We start from the raw sequence: 25,228 nt of genomic DNA, 5'->3' as shown, positions 1-25,228 counted from the left end.
GCACAAGATGATGTGAATTTTTGTCGCAGTCTGAATTTAAAATCTTTTTCACAGCTCTGAGGGGAGTGAGAGATGTCCCTCTGAATTGAGAAATTTTCGCTTCAGGTCCTCCACATTCAAACCACCCATGCTACCCATTGTACAAATTTTTCAGAATGCAGTTCTTAGTGATTTACATCTGCATTTGAGCAAGCAATACATGAAGGAGAATTTGGACAAGCAGCAAAGATTATGTTTAGAAAATCTTATTAACAATAAGGATATTGTTATTGTTTCTGTGGACAAGGGTGGAGCTGTGGTGGTTCAGGATTTGGAGGACTATGAAGCTGAGGGCGAGCGTCAACTTTACAACAGATCTCACAACCAGGAAATGGTTGTTCCAACCATGAAATTTAAACAAGATATTGATCATTTCCTTAATCTGGCAAAAGATGAAGGCATTATTACAAAGGAAGTTTGTTTTCATCTTAAGGTAGATCATCCTAAAAAGCAGTACATTTACTTCTTGCTGAAGATTCATAAGGATTCCAAGAGATTGCCCGGTAGACCGACTGTTTCAGGCAGAGGCTCTAACTGAGCCTTTGTCTGAATTTCTCTCACTTTATATTTAAAACCACTTTTGGTTTTTTATACATTCCAGAATACAGGACACCACTAATTATTCAATTGGAGGTAGACTGGGATGTTGGAATTTTACTGGCTCCTATATTGTAATAATATCCCCTGGCTTTACAATGATCTGCAATACATAGCAATGGCTTTAATATTAATAAATACAATTTATTTATTTAGAAGAATTGATTAGCAGAAATGGTTTTTGCTTTATGGCATCTATGTTATTTGTTACTGCTTTGGCATTGCTATGGGGCATCTTTTGCCCATTTCTTTGCTATGAATATTGTGAGACCCTATTTATTAACGTGATGGACAAGAACAGTTGATAATTAACTAGATGTTGGTTGGTGTAAGATATCTATATGAATAAGATTTGGTATGGATGACTGTTGGATGGATATGAAGCCGGTAAATGAATTCCTTATGGAATTTTGAAATATTTAATTTAAAGTTGTTCTTATTTGAGATCAGTATGACCTATTCTAGATCTCTCTGGACTAAGAAACAGATTTCAGTCAAGAAGAACAGATTTGGGCTAGGATGCAGGCTAAGTAATTATACTACATGTCATGCTTCAATACTTACATGCTGCAAACTTCTCAAGAGAACGTGTCATTTCTGGTTTCTTCCATCTCGTTGAAGGAGAAGTTCTAGTTCTCTAGACATAGAGTATATGACCTCCACAGATGACATCATAGGGGTAGATAGGGTGTGCAGATTCAACACAGATTAGACATCGGTGTGCATGTCGGTGTGGAAAATGGATAGACCACATCTGATATAGACTCATATTGGGTGAAGATATGGAAAAGACATATTATATTAGACTAGTACAATTAAACATTATTTTCTTAAAGAGTTTCATGAATATAATTCATATGAATATTGGGGATATATATTCATTTGATGTTAGATCAGAGGATATTCTTATAATCATATTTGGGAGGCTCGTTTTAGGCTTATAACAAGATCCTTATTTAGCCATATAAAAAGTTTATAACATCAATTACAAATATACAATATAAATGTTCACTATCAATGCATTTCATTATGTTGTTGTTATTTGTTGAAGTCCACATTTTACTCACATAGAGTGTGTCATGTATTTTACAACATACCAATCCAGTGCAACATCAATTTAACTTCAATTTTTACTGCCGGGCGCATACATTTTTGGTATATCAACTATCGGGCATTTAAAATAAGGATTGAGGATTGTGGGAAGACATACAAAAACAATAAAATAAAATAATCAAGTTTTTACAAATGATCAAAAAAAAAACAATAAAAGTTCAAGTTCTTTATTTAAACATTTTTAGGTTTTTCAGGAGGGATTTTTAGTTTTTATGTCAATAGACCAGACCAGGAATTAAAAAAAAGAAGACCATATTTAGAAAAAATATTGACCAATAAAAGAAAAATGTTTGAAACATCTCTTTTTTTCTTTTTCCCTGGGTCTTTCTATATTTTTTTTGTTCTCTTTTTAATCATGTTGTTGCTAGCACATATAGTTTTGTTGTGTTTATTGTCTCATTGTTTGTAGCAATTACTCATTATATTTATATGGTAATTGTTAAGACTACATTATAAACCAAGAGACTTACATTATTAGGTTTGGTGGTTAGCTGAATATATCTTTTTTGGTCTTATCAGTTTGGTTGCTGAAGAAGGCTTTGCAGGTGTGCTGAGATATTCTTGACTATTATTGACTATGAAATATATTTTAAATTTTATTTGGAATTGAATTTTTTTTTTGACTTATACCTACCTGAAACATGAAATATCTCCACAATTCTGCTCAGGGGATCTCCTCCAATTCTTTCCCATAAAACAATCCACCTGTTCCCACCAACCACCACCCAAAAAGTCAAGCCATCAAGTGACAAGAGGAATTCCTTTCCCTGAAAATGAGATTCTGGCTTGGAAATCTGCAGATTCTGGCAAAAATCTGCAGAAGATAGAAAAAGTACAGTTGTGTAGGTGTTAAAGTGTATTCACTGTTGCAGTCATCACACTTGGGGTATCCTGCCAGAAGTAGCCCTCAGTTGGCCCAAATACCAGTTGGCCCAAATTATTTCTTTTTAATATTTTGCATGGTTGCTCAGGCTCAGGACATCAGTGTCAACAAAAATCAGGCAGCAGAGGGCCATTACATCAGTTTTCAGTCCCAAATTTTCAATTGTCCCCCAACCCCAAATAGAGGTGCTAGGTTACAACAACACTGCTACTAGAAGTAAAAAAGAAAATGAAAATTAAGAGAGAGAGGAAGTGAGAGAGAGAGAGAGAGAGAAAAAGGGGGAATGGAGGGTTGGAAACCAGGACTGCAACAGTGAATACACTCAAACAGCTACATTTATGGTAAACATACACAACTGTACTATGTTCTTAGTGTTTCACTGCTGCAGTCATCACTTGGGGTTGATTCCCAAAGAAGAAAAAAGGGGAGAGGCAGTTAAGACTGGGGAGGGGCTAGGATGCCCTGCTGCAAGACTGTGGTGGCAAAGCTGCCCTGGATTTGAGAACAAGGCAGGGTGGTCTTAGTTGAGGGTAGTATGAACAGAGTGTGTCTGCAGCCTCCAGGATGTCCCTGGTGGGGACCCCTCTAAGTAAAGCTGCAGAGGTGGAGGTTGCCCAGGTGGAATGTGTCCTAACCCCCTTTGGGGGCAGTTTCCGTGCTGTTTGTAGCAGAAATGGATGCGGTGTGCTATTCATTTGGAGATTGTTTGTTTGGATATGGCCTTGCCCTCCCCTCCTGCTGCGAAGCTGACTAGCAATTGGTCAGTTTGTCTGAGCCGTCTGTGCACATCTAAAGTGTGCAGAATCCTTTCCCCCTTGTTTACTGGGTTAGGGAAAAAGGTGGGCAAATGAATGGATTGGATGAAGGATGGGTTAGCCCTGAGGGAGACCCTGTCAGCATGGGAAATGATGAAGGGCTCTACAGCTATGAGTGCTTGTAGCTCTGAAACTCTTCTAGCTGAAGTGATGGCCAGAAGCAGGTTCAAAGGGGGCAAGGTCAGTTTTTCAAACACAAAGGTAAGGTCCCAAGCAGGGGTAGGAGCTCTTTTGGGTGGCATTAAGTTGTTACCCCCTCTTAGGAACTGTTTGATGAGAGGGTGTGAGAAGAGAGGTGGGTCTGTGCTGTAATGCGCAGAGATGGCAGAGGCATGAATTTTAATAAAAGAGAAAGATCGTCCCCTGTGTAGTAGGTCTGCTAGCTAATCCAGGATGAGAGGTAGGGAGGGCTGTTCTGTTTCGGCTCCCTTAGCCTGGATCCAGGTGCAAAACCTTTTCCACTTGTCAGCATACGATTTTCTAGTGCTGGAGCACCTGGCCTCACATATAACATCTAGGATTTGCTTGCTTAGGCTGGCAGCCTGAAGAGAAGTCAGGGAATAAGCCAGGCTGCCAGGTTGTGGGTCTGCAATTGGGGCTGCATGAATTCTCCATTCTTCTGGGTCAGGAGTGTTGGGATCTGAGGTAGGTGCCATGGTGGCAGGGGTGACGGGCTGCACAGTAGTGGGTACCAGTGCTGGCATGGCCAGTCTGGGACAATCAGGATTACCCTTGGTTTTTCCTTCCTTATTTTGAGCAGTACCCTTAACATGAGTGTTAGAAGGGGAAATGCATAGACATATAAGTTTACCTATTGGACTGATAGAGCATCCATTTTCCAGGCCTTGCTGTGAGGTTCCCTGGTGCAGAATTTGCTGAGCTGATGACTGGAGTGGGAGGCAAAGACATTCAGGGTGTCCCAATTCTGGGTTACAAGGGTGAAGTTTCAGTGGTCTAGCTGCCATTTGTGTAGGTCTAGCAGTTTCTGCTTAAGCTGTCTGCCAGAGAGTTTAGGGAACCTGGCAGGAATTGCACTAGCAAGTGTATTTGCATGGCTGAGGCAGTGTGCCAAAGGTTATGGCAAGCCTGCAGAGAGGTTAAGAGCGAGTCCCTCATTTGCATGGCTGAGGCAGTGTGCCAAAGGTTATGGCAAGCCTGCAGAGAGGTTAAGAGCGAGTCCCTCCCCTGCTTGTTGATGTACCACATCACTGTGGTGTTGTCTGTTTTGATCAGTAGAGGCCCTGGGGACAGTAGGGGCCTAAAAGCTGTCGGGGCATGCTGAACAGCTAGCATCCCTTTCTGGTTGCTGTGTAGATGTATTTGATTTGGGATCCAACGGCCAATGAATGCACCTGCCGTCCAGGTGTGCACCCCAGGCATAGTCTGATGCATCTGTGGCGAGGGTCTGAGCAGCATGGGGTTGTGAGAAGGGAAGCCCCTTGCTGTGGTTGCATGTTGTTGCCCACCAAAGAAAATATTTCCTTAGACAGGGTATCATTGGTATGGCAGTTTCCAGGTCTTGAGAATGTTGGCACCAAAGGCTTTTTAGGTACCATTGTAGTGTTCTCATTTGTATTCTGGCATATGAATAAGTAGAATGCAGGAGGCCATGAACCCTAGAGCTTGCAGGATTTTCCTTGCAGATAACTGGGTTCTGGTGGCTAGTTTAGAGAAGTAGCCCGTCAGTTAGACTTGTTTTTCTGGAGTAAAGAATGCCATCTGTGATGTTGTGTCCAGGCTTGCTCCCAGGAATAAATTTTTATTGTATGGGGACTACTTTTAATTTCTCTACCTTGACAGTATCCCCAGGGAGGTCAGGAGGTCCTTCACAAAGGTCAAGTGCTGTAACAGCTTTTCCTGTCTGCCTGAATCAGGAAATTGTCTAAGTAAGGATAAATATGAATGTTTCTTTGCCTGCAAAAAGCAATGGCTGGACCAGGCATTTTGTGAAAACTCTGGGAGCATTGGATAAGCCAAAGGGAAGCGCAGAGAACTGAAAGTGCATAGATGCTGTCCTGAAACGTAGCTATTTCCTGCAAGATTCCCCGATTGGGATGTGTAAGTAGGCCTCTTAGGTGTAGGGTGGCTAACCAAGCATCCTTGGAAAGCATAGGAAGAAGCTGGAGGTTGAGCATTTTGAATTTTGGTATCACCAGAAAGGTGTTTAGAATGGATAGATCGAGAATTGGGTGTCAGGTGCCCTCTTTTCTGGGTACCAGGAAGAGCCTGGAATAGAAACCTTGGCCTATCTGGTCTGCAGGAACATGCTGTACTGCCCTCATGGAGAGTAGAGAAAAGACTTGCTGTTTGGCTTATGCCCATTGGTTTGGAGGAAGATCTGGTACCCTTTTAGGGTTGGCAGAGTGTGAAAATCAAATCTGTATCCCTGGGACACTGTCGAGGACCCATCGGTTGTTGGTAATAGAGGCCCAGTTGTTTGCATGGAAGGAGAGTTTTCCTCCTAGGGGCACAAACAGGTGGGCAGAGGTAAGGGGTGGAGGTGTAAAGTCATTGTGAGTTCTTACCATAAGGGCATGGCTTAGCACTCCCTGTTTTTGAAGAGGAGGAACTTCATTGCTTAGATCTCTGCATTCCCTGGGACTGTCTGGGGGGGGTCTGCTTCCCCTGGGTCTGAGCTGAGCTGGCCTGAAGGGGGCCAGAAAGGACCAGTGCTTGGAAGGGCAATGCCTACTGAACCTCAGAGGCTGGTCCTGTAAAAAGTCTTTAACTGTCTGCATAGATTTAGCTTTTTCTTCCATCTTTTTTAAGACCTCTGCTGCCTTGGTGTCAAACAAATTGTCTTTGTTCAATGGTGCATCCAATAATTTTGATTTGACATGGTCTGGCAAGGTCTGTTCCTTAAACCAAGCATGCCTTCTAAGGACAGAACCAGTGACTGCTAGCCTGCAAGATGCTTTTAGGGTGTCCAAGCCACATTGCAAGGTGTGCTTAGTAACTTGGCTCGCAAAATGCATAAGTTCTTGTAATTATTTTCTGCACAAGCAGGAATGAAGATACTTGTTGTTTGAGGAGTTCCATGGTATGCCGCTGATATTTCAGCATGTGGAACTGACAGTTGAGTGCTCTAACAGCAGGAGTTGCAGAGGTGTATACTTTTTTACACCATCTATCTAAAGCTCGGGAATCCCTGCCTGAGGGGGTGGGATTCTTAGCTGAGGTTGGTTTAATTCCTTTGGTCCTTCAGAGATAACCACTGGGTCAGCAGTAGGATTTTTGGAAAGGAATTTGAGAGAGTCAGGGACTCTCCAGTACCTGTCAGGTTTCCTGGGAGCAGGAGGAAGGGTGTCAGGAGTCAAACTGGATCCCATAAAAACATCATCCACAACATCCAAGACAGGAGGAATGGCTAAAGGTCTGTGCTGTGGTAAATAAGAAATCCCTGGGTCTCTTGACTGAGGATAGTCCTGACATTTGCAATGGAAATGCTCCCTTAAAGTATGTAGGGTTTCACCCAATGAAAAATCCTCGGGTGGAGAAGCAGAAGGAATGGATTCCTCTGCATCAGAATCCTCATAAGCAGAGAGGAGTTGCAAGTCTTCATATTCAGAAGCATAAGAGTCATTGGACTCCTGTTCAGATAAAACTACAGGGGACAAGTCTCTCTTCTTTTAGAAGGGGTAGCCGGGCTTCCCTTAATGAGCATAATAAGGTCTTCGGCCATTTTATGCATTTGAGACTGAAGCATGGAAGCAGGTGCCTGAACTTGTGTCGTTGGTTTTTTGGACGTAGATTTGGAAAGAACCGCAGATGCAAAGAAGTTGGTTTATGTCGGGTATCGGTAGTGCGAAGAACTTACTCAGAAGCCGGTGCCTGCTCTGTGGCTCTGGACCCATCTAACGTAGATATATCCACAGGAACCTTAGTCGAATAGTTTCTCAGCATACTGGACTCTGAAAGGGTCTCGATAGCGGTCTGCGAATCCACAAAAGCAGGCGTCATGGGCTGCAAAAGCACTTCACTGAGGACGACAGGAGAATTGAAGACTAGCTTAACGGAAGTATCGTCGGCAGTTTTGGACCTGTGTGGTCTGTCTCTGTCTTTATCCTTATGTTTTTGCATAAGATCGGTAGTCGGATTGCTTACCAAAGCCATATCAGAATTCGAGGACTGAGCGCGAAAAAAATCTAGCTACAGTAAGGGCCCAATGATGTATAGCTCTGGCGTTTAACAAAGCATAAAAGCAACAGCGAGGGGCATAGTGGTCTGGGCCTAAACAGGTGACGCAGTAAGAATGGAAGGTCTTTGTGTGGTATTTGCTTTCCACAGGCGAGACAATTGTTAACTTTTTCTGACATCGGTAAGAGCAAGAAAAAAGGATCCCCAACAGGGTACTTGGCTTTTGAAGATTTCAACTTCAATTTGGAAACAAAAACTGAGGTAGCCGCCGACCGGCACTCGTGTTAACTGCTTCTGCTTCAGGCTCCTCGGCAAGAAAGACTGATGTAATGGTGTCGGTTGCCCGATTTTATACCACTGACGACCTGACGTCAGTACTGGAGCGATAGCAACCGATGCAGAAATACATAGCCTCTGGTATTCGGGCCAACTGAGGGCTACCCCTGGCAGGATAAGCCAAGTGTGATGACTGCAACAGTGAAACACGAAGAACATGCCCTCTCCCTGTTTATGCCAAAATCCTCTGGTATGTTTTCCTCAGGAATACCTCTGCTGACATTCTTTTCATGTCAGGATTACTGAGCACCAAATTAACCTTTAACAACTGCCTGGTTAAGGTACAAAAATCAGCTTTTCTATCAGACAATATGTCTTCAGATGAGCAATGTTTAACCTTTTGTTTTTCTTTACAGGTCTGGATGAAGACAGACTTGGAGAAAACAGTTCTGCACCATACAGCGGTATCTTTTATCAGCCATTCTGAGCAACATCTCTGTGCGTTTCCCTAATTCACAAGATACAGATGGACCATGTCACCTTCAGACACTAGAGCAGCAGAAGAGGATGTGACTGACCCCTGGCTCATGGTGGCAGAAAGGACTACACCAGAGGAAGTGAGAGAGTTAAGTGAATGGTCTGAAGAATGCATAATGACCACTGCAGATTCACTCACTATTAGCTGAAACTCTGACTAAGCCTGCAGTCACAACAAGGGCTCTTTGGTATTTTTTTCACTCTAGGTACAGTGGGAGATGGAACACCTGGAGTGAGATAAGTACTCCTGTTGTAACAAAGGAAGATTACGCAAAGGCAGTACTCTGCTGAAATGAGTTGGTCAGATGGCAAGTTGTCAAAGTATTCGCACACTTACAGTCCACAAACAAAGCAGCACACTAAATTACTGTCAGAAAACAGTTTCTCAAAAATTCAGTGACAGAAAAAAAATATGGCAGGTACACTGTCACACAGTGTACACAAGCACTAACATACCTCATAATAATCCCTGCCCATACAAAACAGTTCCAGACTCTAAATTTGTCATTAAATAACACATTTACATAAATGTACATAGTCTCACAAAAACCACCCCCCAAAATAGACTAGAGCTAAAAACAGTGGTCCCTGACAAAGAAGCTTCAGATACTGGAACGAATACCAGGTCTCTTAAAAGGGAAATACCGTTAAAAAGCCGTACTTAAAAAAATACCATTTTTTTCATATTAAAAGGGTAACATTCCTGTGTGGAAGGGTTCCCTACTGGGGACTTATCCACGAGAAATGAAGATGAAGGACAGCAACCGCTTCTGTTAATCCTCCGAGCTGCTTCTTCATACAGCAGCAAAAAATACTGAAAGCTGTACTCATTTTACTACCCACAGGGCTGACCAATCTGCATTCACAATGAAGGTGAGGGAGGGAACCAGAGCTTTAGAAAGCTGACCAGTTGGGTCCTGGGGCAGGACACATTTCATATTACTGTAGCAGTGACAATGAATTACACAATTTTGCTACATTTTTCTAAACTATAAGTACTAACCATTAACAATAATTCTAACTCCACTATTATTTTATCTTGTTTAAATACTGGTCTAGCTTACCACATCTGAGCACACTGCTACATGCTGCACTGTGCAGAGCTTTTAAAAGTAAATGGTATTCCATCAGTCTGGAAATTAAAAATGGATAGGTAAAAAATAAACAAATAAAGGCATGCAAAACTTACTGGTTTTCACTTGCCAGTGCCTGAGGTTGAAAATATGTTGTAAAACTTGTACTGAGTGGAAAACTGGACAGCCGCTAAAAAAGAAAAAAATAAACAAACACATCTAGTTATATACATAAAGGCATTCTATTAGTGGATACAAAACAGATTCTGCACATGGGTGTCTAAAATGCAAACAGGAGAGGTGCTCAATGAACACTTTGCTACTTACCTTTGTCAGTCAAATCACAAGTTTAAAAAACATCTGTGCATCGTTAAAAAGAGGCATCGAAAACCAAGAACCCAAGTACGCTGTAAGCAAGAATAATCCTTGCATACCCTGCTATGCAAGACAATTTTTTCTGCACTACTTTAGAAGAAACATCTAGAACCAATGCAGTTGGGACTGAAAGCTCACCAAACCCTACATCATACATTTCCCACAGATTAACCTGTACACCAATTCATAGAATAGTGAGAAAGAAATACATATGGCAGAGATTCCCCAGTCTCTTTCCTTTGATTAACATCTCATTTCCCAAAGAACCATTTCTTAACTGAACTGTGGTTAAATATAGCTGTAGAGAAGTCTCCACAGTTAACTAAAGCAAAACCTGCTGCTGACTGCGGCTCAGATTATCAGCTTTTTATTGCAAAGTTTAGAATTAAATTACATAAATAAAAAGCATCTTGGACAGTGGTATACAAGTGCATTGACATCTCAAATAAATAAGTAACAAAAGTTATGAGATTTAAAGGATTGGACCTAATGGACAAAGTACCTCAAGAGCTGTGGTTAGAAGCCGGTGATAAGACAGCAATGAATAATATTCTAAATGGAAAAAAAGACCAAGACAGAATGGCTTTTTGTTGGAGCTTCAGAAGTGACCAAGGAAAGGACAGCAAAAGGCAATGAAGACTTATGTTGATCTGAATATAGAGTTTCCAAAAAACAAAAAAAAAGCAAGGACAGACTAGGGTGCACATTTCAATTAGGAGAGCTAAGAACTGGAAGAAAACAATAGAAAAGGGCAAAAAAATCTCGAGAAGACTGGCGATGTTGTTGTCTTTCGGCTTTTCCCGGTTCGGGGTAGCCACAACGGAACTCCGGTCTGCTAATGATTGGCAGTAGATTTTTACGTGCCGAGTTGCCGGCCCTGACGCACAACCTTTAACGAAGGTACGCTCATTCACGCACGTCTCCACACAGAAGATGCTCTAGCTGAGAATCGAACAGGACAGCGTCTGTGAGGCAACAACGGTACCGCAGCACCACCACCGCAGTCTGAAGACTGGTGATATTAAAGGAAATTTTCAGATAACGATAGACATGAAAAAAGAAGGAAGGAACCTAAAGGCAGAAGAAGATATTAAGAAGAGACAGCAGGAATGTAAAAGAACTATGTAAAGCTAGAAACACAGCTTCAATGGGTCCTAACAATATCCCAGGATACCTCTTAAATAGCTTGTAACAGGACCCATCAGGCCCACTAGGATTTCTATTTAACTACAGCCTCCAAACTGGTTCTGTCCCTCTGGAGTGAAGGACTGCAACACTCATTCCTCTGCATAAAGGGGGACTATCAACAGACCTGGGAAACTACAGACATGCAAGTTCTGAATGGTCTTGTGTGCAAGGCCATGGAAAAAATAATCATAGACCTGATAAATAATGACACAGCAAACAAAACACTGGACCCAATCCAGTTCAACTTTGTCAAAGGCAGGTCATACCTGCTCATTCTGGTGGACTTCTTTAAGAAAGTCGCTAGGGCCATGGATGAGGGCAACAGTGCATACTGACTACACTGACCTGGCTAAGGCATTTGACACAATTCCCAACTTAGATATTATAGAAAAACTCACACAACTTAACATAAATCCCTACGTCACCAGATGAACAGCCAAACAGTTCACGGACAGGACACCCGTTGTTTCAGTGGGTGAAAAAATCCAGCAAGAGGTCAGTTACTAGTGGAGTGACACAGGGCTCAGTGCTGGGACCTCTCTTGTTCAGGATACACTTCTCTGTAGTGTAAGAGAATGTAGAAGGCTTCCGGCTGACACAAAGTTGGGGACAACCAATGAATCCCCCAACAATGTAAATATCCTTCAGAAGGGTCTTACTCAGACAAATGACTGGTGCCAGAGCCATAGCCTAAAACTAAATGGAAAAAATGCAATCACACCCTTCAGGAAGTGAAACACCCCTGCAAATTACAACATTAATCGCACAATCCCAAGAGTAGACTCAGAGCTGAAAGAAAGGATGACATCTAGATCCAAGAAAAGTACAGTCCCACTGTACTCAGCCCTCATCAAATCAGTGATACAGTAGAATGCATCTTTTGGCATGTATTTAACCAGACACTTGAAAATGGTGCAACCTCAGAGGTTCCTTACAAGAAGATTCAGACTGTAAAAACCTGTGTCTCACCAGCTACAAAGGCCTAAACATAAACCCAACATATTACTCATAGGAAAATCCACTGTGACACACACAGATGTGTCCCTTACCATGCTCGATAAGGAGAAAGTCAGGGTTTGTTGTTTGTCTGGTACCAGAATCCACCGTATCACCAATACACACAAGTCTCTCAACAGGTACTGTTATGACTCTGTCATAGTCCATGTTGGAGTGAATAACTTGAGACATACCTCCCTGGACTATATGAAGAGACATGATCGAGCTCGCCAAGTATTTCTCCCAGCAGGGATATTCCTAGCCTTAAGCAGCATTCTACCATCACCCAGAATGATGCCTCAATACAAACAGAAAATGACTAACAATTGGTTTAGCTTCTGGTGTCATTCCAAGGGGATCCAGTACCTAACAGCCTGGGATGACATGAATGGCAAGCCTTGGTGCTTTGCCAGAGATGGCCTGCATCTGTCTCCCTTCAGCTTCAGGCTCCTGGCAAAGACTCTTGCCTCCCCTATATTGCCTTTTTTAGACAATGCCACGAGATCAAAACTACCAACATGAAAATTACATGAAAACATAAATTAAAGGTCATGCTGCTAAACAGTAAGAGTCTAAACATGAAAGTGCACTCATTGCAAGCATTCTTAATCCTGGAAGAAACTGACATTTGTGCAGTCAAAGAAACCAGGTTTAAAGCTGCAGAGAGCACCCCAGCCATACAAGGTTACTCATCCTATCATTCATTCAGACCCCAAACAGTGGGCAGCAAATCAAAAGGAGGTGGAGTTGCAATACATATATAAAAGACATACACACCTCTAGGTTGGGTCAAGTAGTATGATGCACACAAAATATTCAAGGTGCAATTAACAACTGACAAGACCCCTATTCAAATCATAGCTAGCTACAGGCCTCAAACTCTGACTCAAGATGGCAACTCCATCTATGTGGACCTCTTCGACTCTATCAAGATGCAACCCTTTACCCTGATCATGAGCGACTAACTATCCAACCATAGACTGGGAGAAATACTCAAGCCAAAACACAAATGCCCTCCTTGATTTTGTCAATGCAAATGCCTTGCACCAGTTAGTTGACACCCCCACAAGAGGTGAAAATATCTTGGACTTGGTATTAACCAAAATGAATATCCACTGCAGCATTCCTACAGTGTCATCATCCCTGGTAAGATCAGACCACAAAGCAGTCACTTTTGAAGTCACCATCTCTCCCTATCCCCCCCCCCCCCCCCCAGCTAGGGTCAAACAAAAAAACTTCTCCAGAGCTGATTACAACCTCCTGAGGGAAGGTATAGAGCGCTTCACAGCCCGCTGCACAGGAACTGGCACATATGTCTAAAACATATACCAAAGTACTACATGAGCATTCATATAGCTGCATGGAATAAGGAATACGAGACCGGACAAAATCCTCCTCCTCCTCAACACAGAGTAAACCTGTCTGGTGGACATCTACAATAAATAAACTCTAATAAAAGGAAAAAAAATTGCTGTCCAGGACAAAGAAGGAGCAGTTGTCTAATTGGAAGCAATCTCTCCTTAGCCTGAGCAAGCAAGTAAGAGCACTAGTGAAATCCTCCAAAGAAAACTTAAGAGTCCAAACTGGCCACATCTACTACAATCATATGGCTTTCTTCACATCTGCCCGCAATCTCAAGGGAAGCACCAGATCTGCTCAGAACTAGTGGTCAAAGACAACACATACACACACTCTGTAGACAAAGCCAACCTGCTGGCAGACAGGTTCAGTGAAAACGTCACATCTTTGTTTCCCCATCAGTAAAACAGGGCATTCCCAGTACCTAACCCCCTCTCCCTTATCTCTAGAGACCAAGACATCACTACCCTCTCAAAGGCAAAAAATGCAGCCTCTCTGGGACCCGATAACATCCCAGGATGCAACCTACATGAACTCAGGCAGGAACTTGGAGCACCATTAGGTACCTATTCAACCAAAGCCTGAGTACCGGCTTTCTCCCAGCCGAGTGGAAGACAGCTACAGTCATCCCTTTGCACAAAGGTGGAGCGTCCACCGATCCAAGAAATTATAGACTCATCAGCTAACTAGCCTGATCTGCAAGGCCATGGAGTAAATTATAATGGACCTCATTAACAAGGACATTGGCAATCTCCAGACACTTGATCCCACGCAGTATGGTTTTGTCAAGTGGAGGTCATGCTTGTTAAATTTGGTAGACTTCTTTGAGACAGTCACTAAAGTCAGACAAGAGAAAGACCGTGCACACTGCCTACCTTGACCTGGCCAAGGCCTTCGATACTATTCCCCACTCCGGTATAATGGATAAACTCAGTCAACTAGGCATCAATCCATATGTTACCAGATGGGTAGCAAACTGGCTCACTGATGGAACCCCCCTAGTCAAAAAAGGGGAAGCCACCTCAAGTAGTAAACCCTTAACTAGTGGTGTACCCAGGGATTAGTCTTGGGGCCCCTGCTGTTTGGGATATACTTCTCAGAAGTGCAGGCCAAATCTAGTGAGTTATGGCTGACCAAGTTAGCAGATGACTGCAAGCTGGGTGTTCTCATTAATTCCTCTAGAGATGTAAACATCCTCCAAGAGGGTCTCACCCAAACAAATGACTGGTGCCAGAAACATGGCCTCAAACTGAAAGCCAAAAAATGCATCATCCCTTTTGGGGAGAATGACGTCCCCACAAATTATCACAGTGAAAATAAGGCACTAAACACACAATCAGTAGTGAGACACTTCGGCACCCAGGTTGATAGCAAACTGGCTTAACTACTAAATTGCCTCAGTTGTACAGAAAGCTTTCTACATGGTCCACCTCATTAGTAAGGGTATCTTATACAGGGAGAAGGTGGTCATAATATCCCTGTATTCTTCCCTTATAAGACCCATTATTGAGTACGATGCCCCTTTCAGCATGCACCTCACAAAGCACATGCAACAGCTGGAGAGACCACAAAGGCTCCTCACCCGGATAATCCAGGGCCTCAAACATCTACCCTACAGATAGGCTAAAAGCCCCTTCTCTCTACTCAGTCTCCTACAGACTCCTCAGTGGTGACTTCTGTCTGGCACAGAAAGCAAATTCATACCCCGCCCTGATGGGACTGCTGCATATCCACAAGTGAAGCTCCACTCGAGTAACACACACACGTGACCTCAACCTGATCTGTGACATCAACTGGACTTCTTGGCAGGACAGATTTGTGACCCAGAGACTCCCCCTTTTGTGTAACAGACTCCCTCTCCACGTAAAGCAGCGTACCTCATTAAACCTTTTTAAGAGCAACCTGGATAACTGGATGGGGAACAGAAAATACACCCATGGGATTCCACCCGTATCCCTGCTTGACAGTGGCATAGGGTGCAGACTTGCTGGAACACAGGCTAAATTCTTGGCTAGGCTTGTAAAGGCCTCAGGGGTCAATATCCTAGTAACTTCCAATGATCCTACGTCCTATGCAGAAAGACTAAAAGCCCTATCCTGTCACTCTGTCTCCTGTCGACTATTAAGGGGTGATCTATGCCTAACCTACAAGGCACTCAATTCCAGCCCTAATGGAATTGTAATAAATTCCCAGACAAACTGCACCATGGTCACCAGATATAGGGATCTAAACCTGGTCTGTGACACAAACAAAACAGGGTGGAGAGACAGACATGTCTCTGAGATTACCCCTTCTCTGGAACAAGCCCCCTATTCATGTAAAAAAAGCAGAGCTCCTCCCAACCATGTTCAAACGCAGTTTGGGTCAATAGATGGGGAAATGAAATTCACTCTTGGGATGGTACCCATGTCCTATAAGGACACGGTCTGTAAAATACTCAAAAGCATAAGCACAGACCTAAGCCATCCTCTAGCTGTTAGGTTTTGAAAAATAGAGTAAAATTCAGGTAATGATGGCTAGGCTTATAAGGGCTTTCAAGCCAATCTCTTATGAACCTATGTAAGAAGGCTCTTAATATCACTGATGCACAGGATGGCATATCTTCTGACCTACAGCCAGACATCCTAGAAAATGAAGTCAAATGGACGTTATGATGGTATATTCTCTGACACAGAGAAAGACGTGGTGAGTGAAGTTTAATGGATCTTATAAAGCCTTGCTAACAAGGATGAAGTGATTGAATTCCAGCTGCTACAGCACTGGCAGGAAGTATCTAACAAATGTGATAAAGATCAATTCATAGTCCAATACCCAAAAAATTGGAAATGCTGGAATGAGTTTAAGTTACTGAACTACACTAAGTTCTCAAGCTACCAAAGTAATTCTCAGCATCCTACAAACTACATTTCAGTAGTACATGGACCGAGAACTTCCAGCAGTACGAGCTGGTTTCAGAAGGGGCAGAAAAACCACTGATCAAGCTGTCAGCATCAACTAGACAATGGAGAAAGCAAGGGAGTTCAAGAAGAAACATCTACTTCTGCTTCACTGGCCACTGTAAAACCAATGACTGTCGCCTACAACAAATATGACAAGCGCATAGACACATGGGGATACCAGGTCACCTTAAATTAACTCCTGAGGGAAAATGATGGAAAGGGTCCAGGGATCCAAGTAAAGGAGTAAATAGGATTTTGGATGCAAGTCCTTAAAGAGAATAATACCAATTATATAAAACATAACATTCATGAAATAAAAGTTTATTAATTAAACCAAAACAGAAACAAAGAAAGGAGATCTCTACCAATAGGGATGACTACAAGTAGGGGGATGGAATTCTCTGGAGTAAATTAGGAAAGGAACCAAGGTATTGGGAGCAAATAACTACAGAGGGAAAGGTAGCAGAGTGTGATGAGACAAAACAGAAGTTTGGCAGCACATAAGCGACTGCCTTCCCTACCAGGGATTGATAACAAGAGTACAGGTATAGAGAAAGGGGATAGCACAGTGTTAAGGGAAAGACTAGCTCTGATAGAGTTTTTAGCTACATCTAGAACAGAATTAGAAGTTATGTACTTATTAAAACTTGGCATCTGTGTTGTCCACTTCATTCTTCCTCACTGATGGGTCACGGATCCGACCCTTGGATCTGATATGGCCGCATTTTCAAGATTAGATCCCAGTCTCAACCCCCTTCCTCTTCCCATAATGCACACCACCACCCCCAACTCCTCAGATTTAGTTTGATGCCCTATTGCCTGCAGAGTTAGAGAGAGGACAGCTACAAGAAAGGCTGAGCCTCAAAATTGGAACCTGGGGGTTTCAAGATCTTCCAAAGATCGTCTTAGAAGTGACAAGGCTGGGGAATAGCTGGAAGGGAAGGTGAGAAAGGATGAAGTGGGCAACACAGAATCCAAGTTATGGTAAGTACACAACTTCTATATCTGATTTTGTTCCCTTCATTCTTACTCATTGATGGGTCAGAATACCCAGCTACGCAACTCTTGGGTGGTCGCTCAAGGAAGGATAAGCTGGAGCACTGTCAGACAAAAAAGAAGCCCTACTTTTGGAAACAGTGTTCAAATGGTGATGTGTGATGAAGGTATGAGTCTTTGACCAAGTGGCTGCAGCACAAATATCAATTGGAGCTCAGGAAGAAACAGATGAGGTAGCCATGAATCTGGAACAGTGGGTTCTAGGACGGTGGAGCAATTTCCAAACTTTTCTGAGAAAAAAAACATGAAATACAGAGAAAGTACAGTTGTGTACCTACCACAAATGTAGATGTTCGAGTGTATTCATTGTTGCAGTCATTACACTTGGGTTATCCTGCTGGCAGGTGACCATAGTCGACAAGTTCCAAAGTCTTGGTCCGGCTTCGGTTGCTGTCGCCTCTTCCCTGATGTCAGTGCGCCAGGGGTATAAAAGTTGGAACAGATGCCATTTTCTTCAGTTTTTCTTGCCCCAGATGTCAGGTGCCCCCAGATAGGAAGGCTAAAAAGATAAAAATATGCCAAAAAAACATGCATATAATACTATAAACATTTCATTCATCTACAAGCAAATACACCACATAGGTTGTATAGAGTTGAGAAGTACAGAAAAGTCCCAGCAAAGAAAGGGGGTATGGTGGGTGGGTGGGTAACCTGGACTGCAACAGTGAATACACTCTAACATCTACATTTAGGGTAGGTACACAACTGTACTATGTTCATACTGTTTCACTGTTGCAGTCATTACACTTGGGTAGAATCCCAAAGCTGAGTTTGGGTGGCTGGGTCTAAAATGGATTTGGCGAGGCTAAAAAGCCCTGCAGAACTGCAGTGGCAAAGCCTGCTCTGGATTTGGAGTAGAGAGGTAAGTGGTAGTGCTTGGTGAAAGTGTGCACTGAGCTCCAGGTTGCAGCTTCTAATACGTCTTTGGTTGGTACACCTCTGAGGAAAGCTGCTGAAGTGGATGCTGCTCTAGTAGAATGAGGCCTAATGCCCTTACTCACAGATTTGCCATGTTGTGAATAACAGAAGCGGATGCAGTGTCCTATTAATTTGGAGATTGCTTTGTAATATGCTTTCCTTGTGATCCTGCAGCATATGCTACAAACAGTCGCTCAGTTTTTCTGAAAGCTTTTGTTTTGTCCAAGTAGAATCATAGCTGTCTGTGTATATCCAAAGCGTGCAGAAGTCCTTCCCCTTCATTCTGGGGATTTGGATAGAAAGTAGGTAAATTAATGGTTTTGTTTAAGGCCACATTGGAGACTACTTTTGGCATGAATGTTGGGTTTGTTCTAAGAGAAACCCTGCCCTGATGAAAAATGAGGAAAGGTTCCACAGCCATCAATGCCTGCAACTCTGAGACTCTTCTTGCTGAAGTTATTGCTAGGGGCAGAGCAGTTTTCCATGAAAAGAATTTTAGATCAGCTGTGCTGGCTGGTTTAAATGGAGGTAGTGTTAGTTTTTCTAAAACAAAATTGAGGTCCCAAGTAGGTGCTGGTGCTCTCCTAGGGGGTCCTATATTCTTTGCCCCTCTGAGGTACTGTCGTAGTACAGGATGTGAAAAAATAGGAGGATCCGTATTGTAATGAGCTGAAATGGCAGAGGCATGGATTTTAATGGATGAGAAAGACAGGCCTTTGTCCAACATCTCAGTTAGGTATTGCAAAATCTGAGGTATATTAGGGACAAGTGGTTTGAGCCCTTGCGCCTGGTTCCAAGCACAGAATCTCTTCCATTTTTCTGCGTAAGATTTCCTAGTGCTGGACCTCCTGGCTTCCAAATTAACTTCCATAACAGCTTTAGAGAGAGGTGCAGTCAGAGTGGCTACATTATCTGCCATGCTGCCAAGTTTAAGGTTCTGAGTAGACTGTGCAGAATCTGGTTGTTTTGTTGTGTCAGAAGATGAGGGATTTGAGATAGCGGCCAAGGTGGGCCTTGGGACAAACTCTTTAGGAGTGGGTACCAGTGCTGGTGTGGCCAGTCTGGTGCAATCAGGATCATTTTTGGCCTCTCGTCTGACTTTTAGAATCACCTTGGTGAGCAGAGGCATTGGGGGGAAGGCATAGACTGTCAAGCCTTTCCAGCTGAATGATAGAGCATCCACTTTCCATACTTGAGAGTGATAAGTCCTGGTGCAAAATGTCTGTCTTTGGCAATTGTGAGGGGAGGCAAAAAGATCAATGTCTGGGCATCCCCATTTCCTTGTTATGTTGAACACTTGTGGATTTAGCTTCCATTCGTGAGGATCCATGAGACTTCTGCTTAGTTGGTCTGCCAGTGTATTTTTTGTTCCTGGCAGGAATTGTGCTTGTAGATGTACCTGGTAGGTCAGTGCTGTGTTCCACAAAGTCACGCCTTGTCTGCATAGGGGGTAGGAATGTGTGGACCCTTGCTTATGTACCACGTAACTGTGGTATTGTCCGTCTTTATTAATAGTTGTCCTGGATGTATTAGGTCCTTGAAGACTGTCAGGGCATTCTGTACAGCTAGCATCTCTTTTTGATTGATGTGAAGATGCATTTGTTTATTGGGCCAAGTGCCCTGAATACATTTTCCTGCCATATGTGCTCCCAAAGCATAATCCGATGCATCCGTTATGGTCTGCCTGGCTGTAGGTAAGGTGAAAGGCTGTCCCTTGTTGTGGTGACAGACCTAGGACCACCATCAAAATTCCTGTTGTAGGCAGGGAATCAAGGTTATGACTGTCTCTAGGCTGTGACAATGCTGAGTCCAAACACTTTTTAGATACCATTGTAGTTTCCTCATATGCAGTTTTGCATATGGAATTAGTAGAATGCAGGATGCCATGAAACCCAGGGCCTGCAGAATTTTTCTTGCAGGGAACTGGGTCTTTGTTGCCATCATTTGAAAGTAATGAGTCAGTTGCCTTTGTCTGGCGTGAGATAAGCCATCTGGGCAGTTGTATTTAAGCTTGCACCCAGGAATATTATCTCTTGAGAGGGCACTAGGTTTGATTTCTTTTCGTTTACTGTGTACCCTAGACAAATTAGCAATCTGTTTACAAACGTCAGGTGCTTTAGAAAAATGTCCTTGCTCTCTGCTTGAATAAGGCAGTCGTCCAAGTAGGGATATATTTGAATTCCTTTTTGTCTGCAAAATGCAATTACTGGTGCCAGGCATTTTGTGAAGACCCTGGGTGCAGTAGATAAGCCAAAGGGCAGTGCAGAGAATTGGTAATGCATTAAGCCTGCTATAAATCTGAAGTATCTTCTGCACGATTGTCTGATTGGGACATGAAGGTATGCCTCCTTGAGATCCAAAGTAACTAGCCAAGACTCCTTGCCCAGCATGGGCAGAAGTTGTTGTAGGGTTAATCTTTTGAATTTTGGAACATCCAGGAAAGTATTTATGATTGACAGGTCCAGTATTGGTCTCCAGGCTTTGTCTTTTCTGGGTACTAAGAAAAGTCTAGAGTAAAATCCTTGTCCCTGTTCTTCTTGTGGAACTTTTTGAATAGCTCCCATATCCATAAGAGCCGCAGTCTGTTTTTGTGCCTCTGCCCATTGGTTTTGTGGCAGGTTTGGCATACTTTTTGGTTTTGGAAGAGTGTGGAAGTGGAACCTGTAGCCTTGAGAAACAATATTCAAGGCCCATTGGTCTTGGGTGATCATGTGCCAATTGTTTGAGAAAAGTGCTAGCTTTCCCCCTAAGGGTGCTGTCAACTGGTAAGAGCTTAGCATTTGCAAAGGGAAGTCATTGTGACGGTTTCCTATAAGGTTGTGATTTGTCTTCTCCTCCTTTGGGGGCTGAAGCACCCTATTGTTTAGGTCTGTAGGAGCCTTGGGGCTGAGATCTGCCTTTTGGGCGTCTGTATCTGCCTCTTTGTGGCCTGTCTGACACTGGAAATGACCAATTTTTTGAAGGCCAGTTTCTACTAAATCTTGGTGGTTGAACCTGAATGAAATCTTCCACCGTTTGCATAGACATAGGCAGAAGAGGTGTTAAAGAAAATGGAGGATAAAGCAAAGTATCATGCTGTAATGGAGCATCCAATAATTTTACTTTAACATGGTCAGGTAAACTTTGTTCTTTCAACCAAGCATGTCTTCGTATAACAGAGCCTGTAACTGCGGCTCTACAAGAAGCCTCTATTGAATCAAAACCACATTGCAGAGTATGCTTTCCCACTTGTTCAACTGCATGCAATAAATCCTGCATTTCTTTACGGTCATGACTTTCTATATTTGTAACCATTTTCTGCTTTAACAATGACATGAGGTACTGTTGATATTTAAGCATGTGAAACTGACAGGTAAAAGCTCTTACAGCTAAAGTAGCAGAAGTGTAATCTTTTTTTCCCCCATCTGTCCAGAGCTCTGGAATCCCTATCCGAGGGAACAGGATTTTTGGCAGTGGAAACCTTAACCCCTTTAGGACCCTGAGAAATAGTTTCTGGGTCTCCAGCGGGGTTTTTGTAAAGAAATTTATGAGAGTCAGGGACCCTGTAGTACCTGTCTGGCTTTACTGGTGCAGGGGGTAAAGAATCAGGAGACAGACTGGATTCAGGAAAAACATCATCTACAATATCAAGCACAGGGGCGATAGCCAGGGGCCTGTGCTGAGGCAATAAAAGGAAATCTCTAAGCCTTTTCTTGGATTCTGAGTAATCCTGGCTCTCACAATAGAAATGCTCCCTCAAGGTGTGCAGGGTTTCCCCAAAAGAGTAATCCTCAGGTGGTGAGGCTGAAGGAATGGACTCTTCAGCATCAGAGTCCTCACAGGGAGGGAGAGAATAGCCCTGATCAGAAGAATCAGAGGAAATGGAAACCTGATCAGAGGAATCAGTGTCTTGCCTAGGCCTTTTGTCAGGAGGGGGATGGGAGCCCCTGATTAAAGTAATAAGGTCTTCGGCCATTTTAAGAATCTGTTTCTTAGACATGGATGACTGTTCTGGAGAATGCTGTACTTGTTTCCTTGTTTTTAATGGTGTTTTTGACTTTGACTTTGCTGCTGTAGTAGCCTTAATTGTAAGCTGTGAAGGTCTGAAAACACCCTCAGAAGCCTGTGCCTGCTCAGCGGCTCCGGACCCATATGAGGGTATAGTTTCCGTAGGCCCAATACCTTGAGTTTCCACAGGCCTCGGTGTTTCCACGTGGTTGTCTGTTACGGCCTGTGGCTCTGAGGTGGCGGGTGTCAGGGGCTGCGAAAGCGCCTCACTGAGAACCGGCGACTGGCCGAAGAGTCTTCGTCGTCTGTTTTGGACCTCGGATGCCTGTCTTTTTCTTTGTCCTTGCATTTTTTATACATTCCAGTCGTCGGTTGTTCCGATGGCATTATACAATTAAATCTTCATCCAAAATAATGTAAAGCAAAATCAAACCGCAGTTTAATAGTGCGTTTATTGAATCTAGCACAAAACTAGTAACGTCGTGGTCAGGGCCTAGGCAAGGAATACCATAAGACTGAAAGTCCTTATGAGGTATTTGCTTCCCACAAGAAATACAATTACTAACTTTTACTGACATCGGTCTGGAGCAAGAAAAAGTTTCCCCAACGGGGTACTTAGCTTTACTGAAGACTTCGGTTCTGAAATTCAATTTTGAAAATCTCAGGAGTCGGCCAACCGGCACTTGCGAACTGCTTTTGCTAACGAGGCAAGAAAGACTGAAGAAAATTGCGTTGGTTGCAACTTTTATACCCCTGGCGCAATGATGTCAGTGAAGAGGAGAAAGCAACAGACGCCGGACCAAGACATTGGAACTTGGGCCAACTGCGGGTCGCCTGCAGCAGGATAACCCAAGTGTAATGACTGCAACAGTGAAACACGATGAACATTAATTAAGCCAATGTAATTTTCGAAACTGCTTGACCGAAATGGTTAGGTGACAAGGATATAAATAGCTGTTCAGCCTTCCTGCACTTTTCGTTCTGTAAAGATAAAAATGTACTTGTCTGTAAATGTTGAGAAGATGCAGGATATATTTATTCTTGTTAAAAAAGCTGGGAAAGAAGACTGGCAACTGAATCAAACTGGTTAATGTTAGTTTCCACAGCCACTTAGGCCTAAAGGAATGGTTTGTAATAAGTGATGAAAAACAATATAAGTAAGCTCAACAGGTAAGGCCTGAAGTTTAGAGACCATTCCTTGGAAAATTATCTTTTAGTAACTATTACTTCAGCAAAAACAGACTTCATGTCACCAATCTTCACGGTTTCAAATAGCTTCTGAGCCAGCCCCTGGAGGACCCGTGTGAAATGAAATCCCAATAGGAAATAAGGTATTTTATGGGGGGTCCAAGAATAAAAGAGTCCCTTCATAAAAAAACTGGAATTCGAGGAACAGAAGAATTAATTTCCAGTATGAAAACTGAATACGGCAACCAGACGCAATTTGACAGTAAATAAACTATCCCCTTCATAGAATACTGAGAAAAAAAAGGATGACCAGAGTAGGAAGTGAAAAAGAATAATGTTTTATAAAAGCCAATATCGAAAATCTTTATTACAAAGATTTGGAAAGAAGACCGGAAACTGAAAGACTGACTAACATCTGAATACGTGGTTACTTCAGGCAGAAGGGTAGGATTGGTTCAGTTTCATAGTAGAGAAAGACTCGCCTTCTCCTTCAAAAGGTTAGCCAAAAGGAAAGGGAAGAGTAATGCCAGGGATCTGGAGATTTGAAACAGGTTATCTCCAGCTTGAAACAGTTGATACCTAGTTGGAGCAGTAAGTGGGAAGTCATTCAGAAACGGAAAACACCTGAAATCCTTTCAGTCATAAGTGAGCGACTAGTACTGCCATGTATCTGGGAAAACATCCTGGGCTGTGGTGCGTTTGAAGGACAGAGATCTGAACTGGTAGTGACTGGCTCCCAGCTGGAAACGCAGATGTTTTGGAACACCTGTTTAAGCTGCTGCAACAGTACTTGTTTCAAAAAAGTATAGAGCACATTCAATCATGCTTGAAGAACAGATGGATGGACTGACAGTGATCATATGGCACTTTGACTTGTCTACCCACAGATAGTATAGATCAAAATGAGAAAAACAAGGTTAATAACAGGTGGGTATTATGTTTAGCACAAGGCATTTTCTGTTATGCTGGATACCAGAAACCAGGTGTAGTGAAAAAACGCCCCCCAACTGATTCCAGAGATGGAGAGTTGGACAGGACGGCCAAAATGCTGACAGGGGTGTGAAGTTCTTCTGGTTTTGCAGAGAACCTCTTCTTCTGAGGTCCAAGCTCAAACAGATAGTCTCCAGAATTACTCGCATCTGAAAACAGACAAGCAGATACAGCGTGGACCATCCACAGAGTCAAAGCCGCAGCAAACGAGATCTGGGGATGGAAGGCAGTGGAGTTACATTATGGGTAAGGGGAGGAGTGTGAAGTTCGGAGCTGATGATAGTATCATTTACTGGCTCGGATCCGTATATCACAGATTGAAGACCAAATGAAGTAAACTACTTCAGATCTTACTTTGCTGCTGCCGATCCGATGAAGCTTTGTAGGGCTAAAAATAAATTTATTCATACAACTGGCAATGCTGACTGAGTAATAGGCTTTACATCAGCATACATTTTCTGAGAACGAGGCATAAACCCAAAACCATATGATCAACGGATATGAAACAAACCAGAGCTGCCCAGAAGCTTCGGATAACAAAAAAAAAAAAAGGCAGATTGGAGATATGGTAATGAAGACCAAGACTACGGAAGAGAAAAAAACAACCATCCAGATCAGAGGGGCGCGCCACATCCAAAAGGAAGTCACTCTTGTACAGCAGCTCCGGATCCTAGGTTGTAGGATCAGAGAAATTTCAGACGTCTGAGGGAACCCAGCCTCTATTGGATCTGAGGAGTAACTTGCAATCTGAGCAGTGTTGCC

General features: G+C 43.0%; 1 protein-coding gene across 1 annotated transcript in view; it reads right to left on the bottom strand.

Annotated features, from left to right (window-relative positions):
- Positions 1-25,228, bottom strand: part of SBNO2 (strawberry notch homolog 2) — a 2,660,605-nt gene that overhangs the window by 2,335,909 nt on the left and 299,468 nt on the right. Inside the window, exon 3 of the mRNA XM_044053813.1 lies at positions 9,587-9,660. Coding sequence (XP_043909748.1) covers positions 9,587-9,660 — 74 coding nt within the window. The remainder of the gene's footprint in view (positions 1-9,586; positions 9,661-25,228) is intronic.

The sequence above is a fragment of the Protopterus annectens genome, chromosome 13.part0 (genome assembly GCF_019279795.1).
Source record: "Protopterus annectens isolate FY-2018-M chromosome 13.part0, PAN1.0, whole genome shotgun sequence".
Taxonomy (NCBI): domain Eukaryota; kingdom Metazoa; phylum Chordata; order Ceratodontiformes; family Protopteridae; genus Protopterus; species Protopterus annectens.
The sequence above is the reverse complement of the archived record's forward strand: the minus strand, read 5'-3'. Positions and strand labels throughout refer to the sequence as shown.